Source organism: Vidua chalybeata, chromosome 5, assembly GCF_026979565.1.
Source record: "Vidua chalybeata isolate OUT-0048 chromosome 5, bVidCha1 merged haplotype, whole genome shotgun sequence".
In the NCBI taxonomy this organism is placed as follows: domain Eukaryota; kingdom Metazoa; phylum Chordata; class Aves; order Passeriformes; family Viduidae; genus Vidua; species Vidua chalybeata.
The window spans coordinates 26,314,428-26,330,275 of NC_071534.1; the positions used below are offsets into that span (position 1 = coordinate 26,314,428).

Here is a 15,848-nt window from a genome sequence, read left to right on the forward strand (position 1 = left end):
ACCATCTTGAGCATCATATAATGAAAAACTGAGCCTTCAGGTCTTCATGAATTTTTTCCCCTCCTGTCACCTATTCCACATGTGCAGGCATAGTCCCGAAGTTATCACATTGCATGTAATTGCTGTAGGGAGGATGATCATTTTGAGTAAGAGAATATGAAGCAGGATCAGATAAATTTCTTAATCAGCACAGAGCCCAGCCTCTTGTGTGTCTGTTACTTCAAAAATAAAGGCAAGACTCCACTCCCTTTATTGTTTTGAAATTGCTATTTTCTTAAAATAATCACTGAAACACCCACAAAAAATTTCTCCACCAACTAGCACAGAATGATGAGCTTAAGTTCAGCCCGAAGTGTCTGAAACACAGTGCCTTAAAGCTAGTGGTTCTAGTTAAGGTCCTTTCTGGACACAGTTGTAAAATGCAACAGCCACGTGAGGGAGGATGAGAGGAGCAAGGGATGGTAAGATCTATGTAAAATCAGTTTTGCTGCTGTTGCTGATGAAATCTCAAAGGAAAGAGGCTTAAGAACCAGTGAGCCCATGAAAACAAGCAATACAAAAATAGTAATTTTAACTTCATTGGTGCTTTTATAATTCATGTAGTGAAACAGCTTCTTCTGCATACTCATAGAGTCTGGAGATTCTTATTCAGCTGTGTGAAGAAACAAAAGAGTGAAAAACAACTAAATTCTGAGCAGTGCACTTGATGCTTACCCACTTTAAAAAACTTCTGGTATAAAACAGTCTGAAAAGAATTTGCTGCCAACCAGCACTTCAAACTCCTCTGTATGGAACAAAGGCAGTCATGTGGAGCTCTGACTAGTGGTAAACCTGGATGAAACTTCACCTCAGACATCCTGGAGAATCCATCTTTGGTTACTCTTGTATTGACATTTGTATTGATGTTGATATACTTGTACTGATGTTGTCAGTGACAACGAGGTGATTAGGATTAAAAACTGAAAAAAGCTACTCTCTGGCCACTCAAGTCTTTCTAGAAAATCAGCCCCTTTTTTCTTGAGATACTTTGTGGTTCATGGTGGTGACACCAACCCTGTGAAGATGGTTACATTGGCTGCCGTATGGACTCTGTCTTCCCTGGTGTTATGCTCTGATTCAATCTTTCAGTGAGTTGTAGGCTTTTGTGGTCCGGCTGTTGATGAAATCTGCCTTCTTGAAGTCAGCCTTTGGAATGGAAGAAACAGAACAGTTCGTTATTTTCAGTGTTGATTCTGCAAGGCAAGGCTGGGTCCAGCTGCCTAAGAGCTGAATAAGGAGCCATGGTAGGGGTCTAGGCAGAGTCCTGAGCAGCCACAGAGACAGAACAGGCAGTGCTCGTTTAGTCCAGGATAGATGAGAGGATAATTGGAATTGCTGAACTCCCTCCACTGACTGTACCAGGAGCCTATTTTTCCAGCTCTGCTCTACAGACTCCTAACTTTTAAGTGACTAATAGCTGAGATTAACCTAGCTGAGATTAACCTAGCTGAGATTAACCCTGTCAGAACAAAGAACACAGGGCAATGACTCATGATTTTATCAATTTTATTTGATCAAGTGGTTTCCGTGGCTTATTAGACTAAAGTTTCAAAAATGTCTGGCCATTAGGTGGTTCTGAAGTTTTCAGTGCCATACCTGGTCTCTAGGGGACCTGATTTGCATAGGAAGAGCAAATAATCAGCATTTTTGAAAATCAGGTCTGACAAATGTATGCTATAGACTTTCCTAAACTATCAGTAAATTCATGCCATCAGGGATATTGCTGTATGGTGAATTCAGTTGTAAAAAAACCAGAGACAACTAGTTAAGAATTTATATGGCACAATAGCCTTATTCTGGAACACAGATTTCTGGTTTGTGGGGCAGTACCTGCTAAGTGTGATGCAACACTGGTAAAGTTTATGCTAAGAAAGTTTTTTGGCGCAAATTTAAAAAAAAAATCTACAAAGAGAAATAGCTGAACAATAAATGCTAACAGCTTGCTTGAGAACTTGGAACAGTTTTAGGTTATAGGGGATTTGAAGTGACAAATTCTGAACAGAATTTGTGTGTTTACACAAGGACTGAAAACAGTTTGAGATGCAGGATGAAGATAGGTAGGTGGAAGTTACCTCAGCTGTAACTGAGGTAACTGGTTGAACAAGCAGGCACAGAGCTTCAGAAGAACCAAACTGGTTTGTGGCAGACTCATGCTGGTCATTTTTTGTTTGATCTGACTATGGCATTAAATGTTTGCCACCACCTTTCCCAGGACCTAGTTTTTGTCTGACTATAACTGACAGCTGGGCTAGCAGGCTGCGCAAACAGGAGAACAGAAGTGCTCTGGTTTTAAAGCAGGAAGCTGCCTCGCCCTACCCTTGGTTTTGCTGCCACCGTGGCTCCTTTGTGCCAGGCTGTTCAGCCAGTGTGGATGGGCACCTCCTCTGCATCACTTCCCACCACCTGACACTTCTGTCAGGCAGCAGCAATGCTTTTCATAAGCTTTGCCAGTGGATATAAAACCACAAGGGGAGAGAACATGAACACAGAGGAGCAAAAATTAAGGCCATGCATTACTTACACAGGCTTATGTACAAGTAAATAAAACCAAATTCAGGGACCACTTGAATCCTATCATAGGCTAATTGTTAAATGTACAGGAGTGATAAGGGTCCCAGAGGACAAATGAAAGGGTTCTAGGTCTCAAGGAACAGATTATTTTTCTTTGTGCTTACCTTTTTGTAGGCACTGTGGAGATCAGTGTGTGACCACAGGGAGTAGAGGAGGACTGAAGCAGCCCTGCTGGCTTTGCTGAACATATTGCTGCCATTTTGCAAGAAGAATGATAAAACATATTTAAATTCACACATCATAATCATGGTGCATGTACAGACCTCAGCAAACATAACCTCCTAGCATTTGTTTTATCTCTCTAAGTGCTGGTTTGCCACCCTTTAGGTATTGTAGCATGTTTCAGGCTGTCCTTATTACTGAAACAAATGAAACTTGCCTCCCTGCTCCACTCATTCTTCAAATTTAGGGAGAAATCAAGTGCTCTGTAGCCTACATCTAAGCTAGCTAGCCTCTGCTGCCTACAGCAGCTATCATAGTGTGCATTTTCAGCTGAGGAAAATAACCTCAGCAAAACAACCATTAGAAAGAATCTTTCCAGTAGGTAAAATCTCTGGTTAGTTAGACAGGATTTAAACTGTTCAGGTCCTCATGGGGTCTCCTTTACTGAGATTGATTTCCTCTTTCATTTTGTAGAGAGAGCAAGGCAAATGGAATGATTATTCATATTTTTAAAACATTAATTATCATTGGAGTAAATATTGATTGCACTTGTTTACATATTAAAGAACAATTAAATTCTGTTCTCTAAAATTCCAATGTATTATTTTAAAAATCTATTATTATTATTAAAATCTGTTCTCTAAAATTCCAGCATGTTATTTTTAAGTACAGATCTCTAAGTTCTGTGAAGTGTATTCTGTGAAGTGTAGTTATTGCTAAAGTTTATCAGGGCTATGTTACAATGAACAGGAAAGACATTTTGGGTACAGATGAGATCTGATGATCAGTCACTACATATATATCAGAATACAGATAATGTGGTGCAGTTATCTTCTGAGGAGTTATTTGAAATGCTGGGTCCTGGTGAGTTTAGCTATGGATGGGAGAGTTGTCTCAAGAGATCTTTCTGTATTTCCCCATCAGTGCAATTCCATTCACATCCCTGTTTGGGCTGTCCTGTACCTTGAGATGAAGCGTTTTTTCCCCCCAAGTGGCAGAGGCTGCAGTTTATTTTTTGCCTGGGGAAAGAGGGAGACTGGTGGAGCCCCTTACCTGTCATTCATGCTGATGGCAATGACCTTGGGCAGGCCCTGGGCGCTGAGGAGCAGCCGGGCGTTGTGCGAGCTGCTCTGGGTCAGGTTGAACAGGGTGTAGCAGATGGATGCCGTGGTTTCACAGGCAGCCTCGCAGCCTGGCACACACTCAGGCAGGACTGACACCAAATCAGGCAGAACTTCTCTGGCTGCAAGGTGGAAGAGAGACAAGTAGTTCCATTACTAACAGGGGCAGATTTGCCTTATTCCTCCCACTCTCCCTCAGCAGGGAGCTGTGTGCTCCCACCATACACTCATGGCTTCCTGCCTGCATTACATTCCCACAGGTCAGGTGAAGCTGCACCTGAACTCACCAGGCAAGTGCCAGCTGCAGGCTGCCACTTCCCTGTTAGAGATGTTTTATATTAAATTTATCTCCATTTGATAGGGAGTTTCATTTTGCTTGATACATTTGGATAAATGTAGTTCATTTTGTTTGATAAATTCAGACCCTTATCATCTAGAAAACAGTGTGCCCTCTCAAATGTTTTCCTTTGGCCAAAATTTTTCTTTTTGGAATTTGACCTGAATTCACACATGCTTTCAGTCAATCAAAAAGAACATCTTTTAATAGAGAAAATGTTCACCTGAAATTTCCCCAGTCCTCTCTATTATGGATAAAGCAAAGAAACAACTGTGAATGTGCAAGATGAAGCACCCTCCCCCAAAGCTTTGTGCTATTCTGTCTTTCCCACACTCTCCTAAATTATTTTTTCCGGATGATATCCCAACTAGTTATCAGTTTAATTTCTTCTCTTTCAGGGGGATTCACCACCTGTAATTGTTAAAAACATATGGATTATCCCTTTGAAATCAGCCCAACAAAGTTGTAATATTTTCACTAATATGGAATGTTCTTTAAGGCTCAAACAAGACCCAGGAGACTGTTCTGCAGAATTCTGGAGGTTAATCTGCCCCATGAGCCATCTGTATACCTGCAATTTCCCTTTTCCCCCTTGGTGGGAACACAAAAAAGGACAACGAATTATATGAATACATTTTATCCTGTCAGTAGGAAAAAGTCTTAAAGACAGAATAAATTGAAATAAGAATACTCAGAAGAGAAATGGCTTTTATTTAGAAATGAAATAATTTAAAAAGAATTAACTATTTTTTCTATAGCATCTTCTAGCTTCCATTCTCAAAAAAATTTTGCAGGAAAACTGTGTGGACTGCAAACTTCTAAAGCTTTGTGTTCAATAAGAGAGGGACTGATCTTTACTAGAAGAATTAGAGATGTTCTGTGATTTCTTGCAAAGCATTATTCAGCTGTGGCAGCACAGAACTTAGCACTCACCTTCCTTTACCCTATTTTGAGCGGAAGAAAAACTCCCTCTCCAAATCTGTGTAGAATTTACTTCAATGATGTATTTTTGAAAGTAACAACAATGGAAGTATCAGAAGAGGAATACCCAATATAGTGAAAACTTTGTTTAGGCAAAACTATTTTAAGCCCTGTACAGAGACTTCAAGTATCCGGCGAAAAATCTACTCACAGATCAGGTTTTTTTTTCACGCATTTCTTTTTTGAAAACAGGAAACTTTGATGTGAAGAGAGCAGAGCAAGCTCTCAGTCTTTGCTCACCTATGTCATTTCGCAGGGAGGTGTTTCGGGACAGGTTCCTGAGCAGTGAGACCGCTGTCCTCTTCACCGCGGGGTGGCTGACGTGCAGCATAGCTCTGATGCTTGGGAGCCCATTTGCCTTTTGAACAACAGTCCGGGCCACCGCGAATGGCATCTGTGGAAAGGCACTTCTGTGTCATTGCCACGAGTGCAGAGCCTCAGAAAAAGCCACACACAGCCAGCTCTCTGCACCAGTTTAAGCATATTTAAAAGAGTTTTAAGCCAGAGTTACATATGAGTTGCAGCAGTAAAGAGAGGTGATAAAAAAGAAGTTGCAAGCCCTCTTTCTCCCAGGTGCTCTTTGGTTAGTTCTTCAGACAGATATCATTAGTTTTTTTCAACACAAATGTGATCTGCTGTTGTGTTAGAACCCTCCTCTCTCCACAGAACTGTATTCCACAAAATGACTTTTTTATTGCTTTTAACATCTGCTCATCCCTCACTGTGTAATGAATTAGCAAACTCCACACATGGAGATGCGCACAGAGGGAGAAGAAGCAGAACCCACTATCTGCCAAGCAAGGAAAAGCTGCACTGCTGGTTATGACTTTCCCTTCAATGTTCTTCATTTTCCTTCACCATGCTACTGAGCCAGTGACTTGTCAGTGCTTATTTGAGCTCAGCTGCACTGCAGCCCTGAACTCAACATTCACATCAAGAACTAAATGAGAAGAAAAGGAAAAAAGCTGACTTACTGGTCCAGTGCCAGCTGTGAGGTTCTGGAGAGCTCCCAGGGATGCTTCCTGGGTGTAGTTTCTGGTACTCTTTGCTATTAAGGAGAGGTATATCCTAATCAGTGTAGAATGCCAGAGCGATTCAACACCTTTGGGATTGCTCTTTTCCTCGGGAAGCGGAGTGTCCTGCTGCTTCTAAACATGTCAACAGATCAAGCCTTTAGAAACAGTGACCTCTATAGCTTAATGCACCACAAGCTGAACTTGCCATTTTGTAACTCTTCATGACCAGGTTATTTGGAGACTGTCAAGTTCTGAGCTCAAATAATAATGTGCAAAATTTCAGTATTTAATGATAGTGGCCAGTCCATCCAGTGGAGTATTCCTCAACTATTAAAACATTTGCTATGTCATTGCCATCAGCAGCAGCTGAACGAGAGAATTGGTGTCGAGAAGGACTACCAATAAAGTTGCATTTTTGGGGCAAGGAAATGTCACCCTACCAGATACATCAATAACAGACTGTTAATTAGATGGCAGCCTTATTCTTCAGAGGTTCCTACAAGTTATTAACCAAATGAGATGTAACTAATCATGTACTTTACCTCTTTTACTTTTCTGCTCCGTGTTCCAAAGCAGCCTGGTGTTTTATCATTGTTAGAAATATTTCTTCTTTGCACATATATGCTCTGGGCATAGCTCTCAGGGAGCTCTATCTCTAGCTGGTAGGAAAGATTGTGAAGAATACACACACAGTTCTCTGTGGCCTAAAATAACAAAAGAATAGAAATTGAAAGCTTTGGCATGTGTTGAAGGGACATGTACAGACACGGGAAGAGATTTCATTTTTGCATCTTCAGTAACTGACTGCAGAGTTTCTAATGCCTGATGGAAGAGCCAAGCTTCATGCCAGTGATCCACCAGACTGCCTTTATACTGAGAAATGAAACATGCCCCGGGATGTTCCTGAGCCCAGCGGGCAGCTGGCACACGGGTCTGCATTCAGAGCAGGGTGCGTGCCTGTTGGAAACACTCCTGGGACATTAGAATTCCTGAACTGTGCCTGGGAATTGTTTGGGCGAGTGCTGCTTGACACAGAAGTGTGCCAAGAAATGTTTAAGGGCTTAGGAGTAAAGATGGTCATGTACACACCTCACCATAGCATCAGCAAGAGGAAAGCTTTTTATCTTCCCCAAGGAGGAAGCATTTTTCTGTGGTGGAATGCTTTTTAAAATAAGACATTCCTTCCTGAACATGGCTAAGGTCAGGTCTGCAATTTCTGAGTGACGAGTCTAGTGGCAAATAGCTTTGTTACCAGTTGCTCCTCTTTTGAAAGTCAAAAGGGAATGAGTGGTTTTAAGACAAAATGTAGCAGGGAGCTACTGGCACATGTGTAATGTGCTGGATTCTCCCTGAAGCTAATGGCACTGGATACAGGGAGATAGGGAAGCTCAAGGAACTAATCCTAGAACAGAACTGTAAATGTGCAGTAATTACCACTACACAGCACAAGTTATGGCAGGCCCACCAGAAGTGCCTTACAGGCTGCAGCTAATGTCAGTGACAGCTGCTCTTCTCACCCAACTTCACCCAGCTGAAAGACAAGCCTCTGCTCCAAGAATCTGTGTTCAGGGTTCACCTGCACTCAGTGAGGGGAGGAAGAGTGAGAGAAACTGGCACCTGGAGGTGTCCATGTCTTTTTAGTTACTGCCTCAGGCTTAGGAAGCAAGGGAAAATGTGTAGCTTTTTTTCCTGAAATAACCTAGGAAAATTATTTCTATTCTAAATGATGTGAGCTCCTTAATCACACTGCCACTCAAAGGGATTTAGGTTCTTCATTTCCTAAGGGGTATGTAGCATTAAATATATAGGAGAGTAGCATTAAATACACAGGAGAGTAACCAGATTAATTTTTTAAGCTTCTAGCTAGCTGAGACAACCAAAAAGGCAACATCTCACTCTTTTGTGTTTCAGCATTTCTGACAGCTGTGATTTTATCTCACTAAAAAAAAAAAAAAGCAACAGACAGGTGTTTCTGTCTAGAGATTCTGTTCCGAAAATGTTTTCCCAGTGCTGAGTTATACTATTCTTTTAGATTGCAGCATAAAAATACTTCAAAAATCTTACTGAACTTTCACCTTTGGTGGCAGTTTTAAAAGCCCTGGAAATAAGTTTTGCAATTGCATCACAGCTGTTTCTGAACATTGGTTTCTAAACATCAACAGAAAAATGTTCACTTGGCAATTTCCCCTAGGAAAACACTTTTCATCTGAAAGAGTACCTTGTCATTGGGCTCATGGTCTGCAATAGCTCCTTGGATATAATACACAAGAGAATCAATCAAGCCCTCACATTCTCTCATCTTCTTCCTTCCTTCTGGGCCGGCAGAGCTCATGTTTCTGTGCAGGAAAGAAGATGTTGGGGAGAAGAGATTTAGTCAAAGGGATTTTCTTGTGCTCCTCTGACAAACTTTTCCAGCTAAATCTTAAAGATACTGAAGTTCAGGTTGACTGCTTCTTTTCTTCAGAGGTGTAAGACAATCTGAGCCTCTTCTAGATAAAACTTTCACTCTCAGACAGAAACAAATAGTCCAGGGAAACAAACCACTGTGTTTGGACAGATAAGGTAAGATCTGACTCAAATTTTCCTCTCAAAGTTGACTCAATCATTTTTAAGCAGTCAAAAAAAACTCCAAAAACTTTGTACTTTTTTTTCCTTATTCCATTTTCCATTACAATTTTAATATTTAGGATGGTGAAAATATCAGAGGAAAGATACCTGTAAAGATTTCCATGCACACAGATGTCCTGTAGAATTAATTTACTTACACCAGGCTGGTCCTTGATCCAAGATGACCCATCAACAGGCACATGGTCTGAGAGTTTTAGCACCATCTCCACATTCACAGCAAAGACTCACTCTTTCCCTGGCTTACAAGTAACATTTGCTGTGATTTGTAGTAAACCAAGTACAACTTACAAATAAATTAAAAAACTGATTTAAAAACTCTTGAAAAACCAAACACACACCTTGCTGTTTGAAGCTGCTTGGCTCTAAACAAGCTGCTGATTTCCATGGAAGAAACAACACTTACACTTTTGGGGTATAATTATTTTTACAACTCAGCAAAATCTGAATTATGGAATACCAGAATTATAAATCCAGGCCTTTTTTTTTTTTTTTTTTTTGACTCCTGCAGCTCTGCTGGACAAACGACTGCACATTGAAGATTCTTTGTTTGAAATAACTTTAAATATTAGCCAATGCCAATCTTAGCATCCATCAAAACACAGAGGGACATGTTCCTTTAGATAGTTTCAGGTTGCTTATTTTGCATGCTTACTTTGCCCACTAAAAATTACAATGTTTACAATTTTATTAATGACAAATTCAGTAAGGTTTAAGCTTTCCTGTGGCTTATGACTGTAAAATGTATGTAGCATTTTATACACTGTCATTTTACTTCTATTTTTTTTTTCCCTCTGGGAAGTGCATGTTCAAGTTACATACTAAGCACTGTAATTACAATTTTACTTTAGGTCATGATGTTAACTATGTCTCTATTTAAGAGTTCATTTATTCTCTCATGGAATTATATATCACAGAATCAATATTCAGATCCCACAACATGGCCTACTATAGAAATCCCTTTGGAATTTAATTTTACCTATATATGTCACATTCAAGGCACGTCACCCTTTCCTATGCTTATGCTGACAGAAGTGTACATGTTACAGCCCTCCTGGTGCATAGCAAAAATAGTTTCTGGGGCACACAGACTAAAAATACTGTCAAAGATAAGTGTGGAATTTCCCTTGCCAAAGACACTTCAGCTGATGCAGTGTTTTGTTTTGTCCCACATATTCTAAAATCCCCTCAACTTTTTACAACTGATCCTGCTGAATGCTTGTGCAAGGAGAGGCCATGCCCTGGCCTTGCTGTCAGCATGAACAGAGTAAAGAGCTTTTCTAGCTCAGGAGGCAGAGAAGAGCCTGAATTAGGGGCACTGTCCTGTTCTGCAAGGGAAATCAATTCCTGGGCTCTGTTTCATTAAGAAGTTGATGCTCATCCAGAGACAGGTATCAGTGTGTGTCTGTGTGCACACCTGTACACACATGGCTACTCCTTTCTCCACCTTTCCCTATTTCCTGAGGGTGACAACGTGGACTGGGAAGGGAAGAGCTCCTGCTCTCCCACTCCTCCAGACACTGCTGTAAGCACCTTACTGAAAAGAGGGTCAGAGAAGAGCATTTCAGGCAAAACCTCAGCTGACAGCTTAAATTTGTTTGCTGATTGAAGCTTGAGAAATTCCAGGAGATAAAAATATTGTTAGATTGCTAAAAAAATGAAATATTTCTGAGAAGTGTCCCAGAAATATAAATTTAAATATATATTTTTTTGAAAAATGGAGACATTTCGCTTAAGAGAATTTTAAAGCTGGCTTTATCTTGGCTTCCTAAGATTTGAGGTTCCTGACAAGTGAAATGCCAGTCTCTGAGCTCGGGAGCTGGACTTCATTGTAGTGGAGTTCCAGGAGGCCCTGAAATACTCAGTGCTTGCAATGTGAGGAGAAGGGAGCCTCAGGGAGATTGCCACTTGTGGGGGATGCTCTCTTCTGAGTGACTCAGAACTTACAATTTGGCAGCAGCCAGCTATGAAAAATCCCTGACTTTGGGCATGCTTAGCTGTGGTAATCCTGGTGACATGCTCAAATGGTGCCATTTGCTGATCTGTCTGCACGCCTCATTTATCTCGTCTTGCATTTACTGCTTCTGTCCCGTCCTGCACACATGCATGGTGCAACTACATCTGTAATCAAAATAGCCCTTTGCCCACAGTCCTGCGGTGAGGATCAGCTAATTTCCTGTTGGAAAATGTTATTTTGATGCAGAGTTGTGAGGTAAATACAAAGAAATTTGAGGCAATAAAACCAAGCATGGCTTTGAAGGAAACAGAATGATGATAATAAATGTTCAATTAGCAGATCAATGGCACCAAATGAAAGGGATACTCCCTCTAAGCCAACACTGAGTCATACACTGACTGTTGGAAAACGTTCTTGAACTGCTGTGAATGGTCCATGTAACTGATAAGAAGCAGGATTTTGCTCCTGGGACTCATTCTGCTAAAACTGGTAATGTGAATTTAATTCACATTTAATTCACACCAGACAGCATTTTGGGAAATTTTATTCCTTTCCTGCCTTGCACAGTTCTAAAATTCATCAAGGAGGTAAAGGTATCTGGGATCTACTTGGTAACTAGATGTGCCAGGCTTCAAGCTGCTTGCTGGAAGTAACAAAATTCCTTTCAGGAATTGAGGGAGCTGATAAACTGAAGAGGAGGCAAGAGGAGATAAGAATGGATGGAAATATACTTAAAGGAATGGCAATGCTATGCAAGAGGCTTTGGTTCAAAGACTTATTATCATCAGTCACTTGTTTTACGCTCTTAGAAGCTGCCATTGTGAGTCCAAGCTTTTCAACATACAGGGAGAGCTTTGGCTTTGCTTCTCTCTAGAGTAAATGGAAGCAGATGTTTTTGCAGCCTCCCAGGCTGCAATGATACAATTTCCTCCAAACACAGGTTTCTACTGTCCTTGTGGGTCACTGTGTAATTCAAAAGGAGATCAGACAGGAGCTGGGACAGACAAACTGTGAAAAATTATAATGAAAAAGGAAGGATGACTTTTATTTTACTGGGTGAGAAGAGAGAGGTTAGCTGACTATCCTGGAAATAGTTCTGTGGAAAGTGTTGAAAAACTAGAATACATAGGGGCACAGGATGCTTCAGTTACAGGGCAGTTAAAAAGGAAGGCTCTGTAGTGAAGTATGGCAGCTTCAGCACTTAAATTAAATGTTTTGCAGGGGAAAATGTGATAACTGTGTATAAATTTGGGAAAGTTCAGCATTGCAGAAGCTCTGGGAAAAGGTATTTCAAGATAAAAGTGGAACCAGTTCATTATCAGCTTTCAAGGTGTGATACAAATAGCCTTCCACTAAACCTTCCTTTCAGAGGAAAAGTCATGCCAGAGGTTCACTTATGTATATAGATAATATTCAAAACCATGCATTCTACATGCTGCTGGGATCTTATCCTTTCTGACTCAGAGGAGTATGGGGAAATATCTTGAAGATTTTTATCCCTTGTATTGGAACTGGAAGCAGAACTTTTATGTATAGGATTTCAGGCCAAGAAAAAGTGACTTTACCTTTAAAATCCTTCAGGACTTGTCTACAAATGTCTGTAACACTCCTCTAGATAGTTTAATACACCAATTTTACTTGTTCAGTTTATTGTCAGGCAACCAGTGAAGTCTATTGATTTGGCTTACTCTGTGGGTCCAAGCAGAGTGCATTTTATCATATTTCACAACCAAACAACACTATTTCTTATTTTAACTGCCAATGCAGAATTCTGTGGTTTACACAGCTTCTTTTTACTACATAAAGCTTGTGACCTGTGGTTTCTGTAAAGCTTTGCTTCTCACAGGGTCTTAAGACAAAATGCAGACCTAGAGAATGGGATTAACAAATCCTTCTAACGTCAGACTTCCTTATCAGTGACTGCATGCGCCGACACAGGCGCCGAGATTCAGGACCCCACAATACTTCTGGCAATAACTGGGGACTGGTCTGGTCATGCACTCATTCCAATGCTTGGAAGAACCTGCAGTATTACCTGCTAGATGTGGATTCATTTCTCCTGCTGCTGTTTTCTCAAAGAGGATGAAGGAAGCTTTAATTTATAATCGGGTAATGTGGTGCAATGCATATACCCCCACCAGATGCTAGGGTTAGGTTTAGGCTGTGTTTGTCCCTTTCAGTCAACAGCTGTATGGAAATTTTTGAAAAGAAGTTCTTGCATTCCCCTGTAACTAAGTACAGTACTACACATAATGTATTGCACTTCAAAGTACTATTTATACCCTCTAATAGAAGCTGCAGGCTATAGACTTTATCAACATGCCCGACAAACATGTTAGCATCACAAAAGGGAAGACTAATTACAGATTTATATTCTGGCAAATAAGTAGACTCCTTAAACATATTCATAAGTAACATCATTCCCTCAGTGCACACTTTCATTACTCCGTGGCATGCTCTTCTTTTTATTGATGCAGAGATTTTTTGTTTCCCTAATATGTAAGGAAGGAATACTTATAGTGACCTAATCTGGGAGGTGAGTCAATTTACAGAGAAGAGATGCAAACTGATTAATCTTAAAGATCTCAGCTATTTAGCATGTACAAATAAGTAAGCCTCATTAAAAAATATTCTGTGCTAGAAAGTATGTGGCGATCCTGCAGATCATCTTTACCTGTGAGTTTTCAAGCCCTTCTTTTTCTATTTCTAATTTTCAGTGTTGAAGCTCTTAAGAATGAGAAGGATTAGAATGTGGATATCATATTTTTAAAATCAGTAATGTATCCTTAAGCACCTACATTAAGGGCAGTTTTAGAGACTTTTAATTAAGGCTGGAGAGCTCACAGCAATTCTGGAGCAGCCCCAAGCACCGACTTTGTGTCCAGAGTGAGGTTAACCCAGGAATCCACTTTCATTTAAAAGAACTCAGGTACTGTTACACCCTATTTGTCACTTAACAACTTGTGTCAATCTGCTGAAACAAGCTCAGGAAGAGCAACACCAAGCTAAGCCTGAGAATGATCTGTGCCCCCATCGGCTGCTTCACAGGGAAGAGACAGTTCCAGAGTCCAAACACCAAGAGAGGAGCAGCTGGACTGGTTTCTGCACAAATGCAGCTTGGGCTAATTAATATGAAAAAAGACAACCTCCTTCATTTCCTAGACAGTGGCACTAAGCATTGGCTAGAGAGGTTTTATGATGGGTGGTTAATGTTTCTTTGTATTTGTTTTTGAGTCGTCAGTAAATAAAAGTTAATTATTAATTAGAGATTAAATTAATTAGTAGTTAGTGGGCTGACAGGAGTTCCTGCAGAAAAGGTGTATTGTTGTTGAATATTTTGTGTAGTTTACCATTCATTTGTCTTCTGAAACCACACAAGTCAGATACAGAGCTGTTGCACAGGAAAAATAAATGCCATATACCTATGACTACTCTGCTATAGGACATGTCAGCATAGTAGGTATGTGTGAGGCAAAATGGGCACATTTCCAGCCTCCAAATTCCAAACTTAATTCCTTGAACTCTACTAGAAGGAGTTTAAACCTCAGGTCATGTCTTTGCAGTCGTACGTTACTCCTTAGGAAGTTCAAATTATGTCCTTTTGTGCATTTTTAAATGTGTAAACTTACTTAATGTGCAATGAATTTGAACTCACAAAGGGCCTCCAATTTATAGACTGTTAAAGATGTTTTCATTGAAGATGTGATTTTTATACTTCAGCCATTTAGGGGTGTGTTCACGGAGGCCTTTGGTGTTTGTCTATAGTAACTGCTACTGTGCCCACGAGTCTATTAGCAGACTGCAGTACTAAATACACAACTATAAATCTATTCCTCCACCCCATGGCTGCAACTTGCTTGAACCTGTGCAAAAGGCTGGACAGGGCTTATTCTGGTTTAAAAAATGGCTGTCCCACAATTTAAGTTGAATAACTTTCTAATCAGTTTAGGCACAGATTATGATATGTTCAAATAAGCATCTTTGGTAGCAGCTGGAAACAGAAAATATTTATGTGCTTGTCCCCTTTCTAAGTCATGAGAAGTGGTTGTGGCTTGAAATGAACTCTGTGTATTTATCCAAAAATAATTGTGTCCCCTGTTTTGTCATCACCATTGCTTTGGGTAGTTGTAGACAGAGTGCTCACCTCAGGCATCCTGTGGCATTGTAGAAGATATCAGGGTCGGGTAGAACACTTGATTTTGGGTAATCTCTGTCTGGCCAGCCTGAGTAAGGGATGAGGACAGCTTCAGTCAGCGTCTGCAGGGCTTCTCTAATCAACAGGTGCTTCAGCTGGTCATTGGAGGACAGATTCCACAGCAAACCTGGAATATCCACAATAAAATCAGAGAGGCAAAAAGACTCCTCTCCACTTTGAAAGACTCAATCTCACACCCCTTTGTTGCAGTGTCTGTCTCTCAGGAACAGGGGCATTCTACACCCCTTGATGTCAATGAGTGAAGAACCTGCCTGCCACTGATAATCTGAAGAGAAGCAGAAGGGATTGGTAAATGCTCACCAGCCCTGATTCAGGGACATGGAAACAGAGCAAAAAAGGGGGCACAGTTATCCATGTGGATAAAGTAAAATCCCTGCATAGTCAGTCTAATGCCCAGCCAAGAAATGTAGCTTTCCATGGCTCTGCATTGTCCATCTGCTGCAATCACCTTCTCTGTTAGCAAAGCAGCACAAGCTAAGGGAAAACAAACTCACGAAAGGGATAGATGGGAGGTGCAGAGGTCTGATTTACAAGAGATCTGCTGGAAGACAGGAAATGCCCATTACCAAGTTTCTCTATCACTTGATAACAAAATTTCTCGTAAGAGGGAAAGCTGTTAACACTGGTTGGCTGCTACTGTCCAGACATTCGTCACTAAACAAATCATTAAGTAATGCTATGAACCTTGTCTACTCACAGTCTCCAAACCTAATTTCAAATATAATCTTGTTGAACTTAACAGGTTCCATTATGTTCTATTCCAACAGACAACAATTCTTTTTAAAGCACTCTTCCCTTGCAAAACAACACGTATTTCTGCTTT

At 40.6% G+C, this 15,848-nt stretch overlaps 1 protein-coding gene across 2 annotated transcripts in view; it reads right to left on the bottom strand.

Moving 5' to 3' along the window:
- Positions 1-565: 565 nt before the first annotated feature.
- Positions 566-15,848, bottom strand: part of PKP2 (plakophilin 2) — a 36,550-nt gene continuing 21,267 nt past the window's right edge. For both annotated transcript variants that reach the window (XM_053944074.1, XM_053944075.1), the window contains exons 6-13: positions 14,954-15,131; positions 8,446-8,563; positions 6,770-6,931; positions 6,186-6,359; positions 5,452-5,605; positions 3,826-4,015; positions 2,715-2,802; positions 566-1,185 (exon numbers count right to left, since the gene is read on the bottom strand). In XM_053944074.1, coding sequence (XP_053800049.1) covers positions 1,117-1,185; positions 2,715-2,802; positions 3,826-4,015; positions 5,452-5,605; positions 6,186-6,359; positions 6,770-6,931; positions 8,446-8,563; positions 14,954-15,131 — 1,133 coding nt within the window. In that variant the 3' untranslated portion in view covers positions 566-1,116. The remainder of the gene's footprint in view (positions 1,186-2,714; positions 2,803-3,825; positions 4,016-5,451; positions 5,606-6,185; positions 6,360-6,769; positions 6,932-8,445; positions 8,564-14,953; positions 15,132-15,848) is intronic.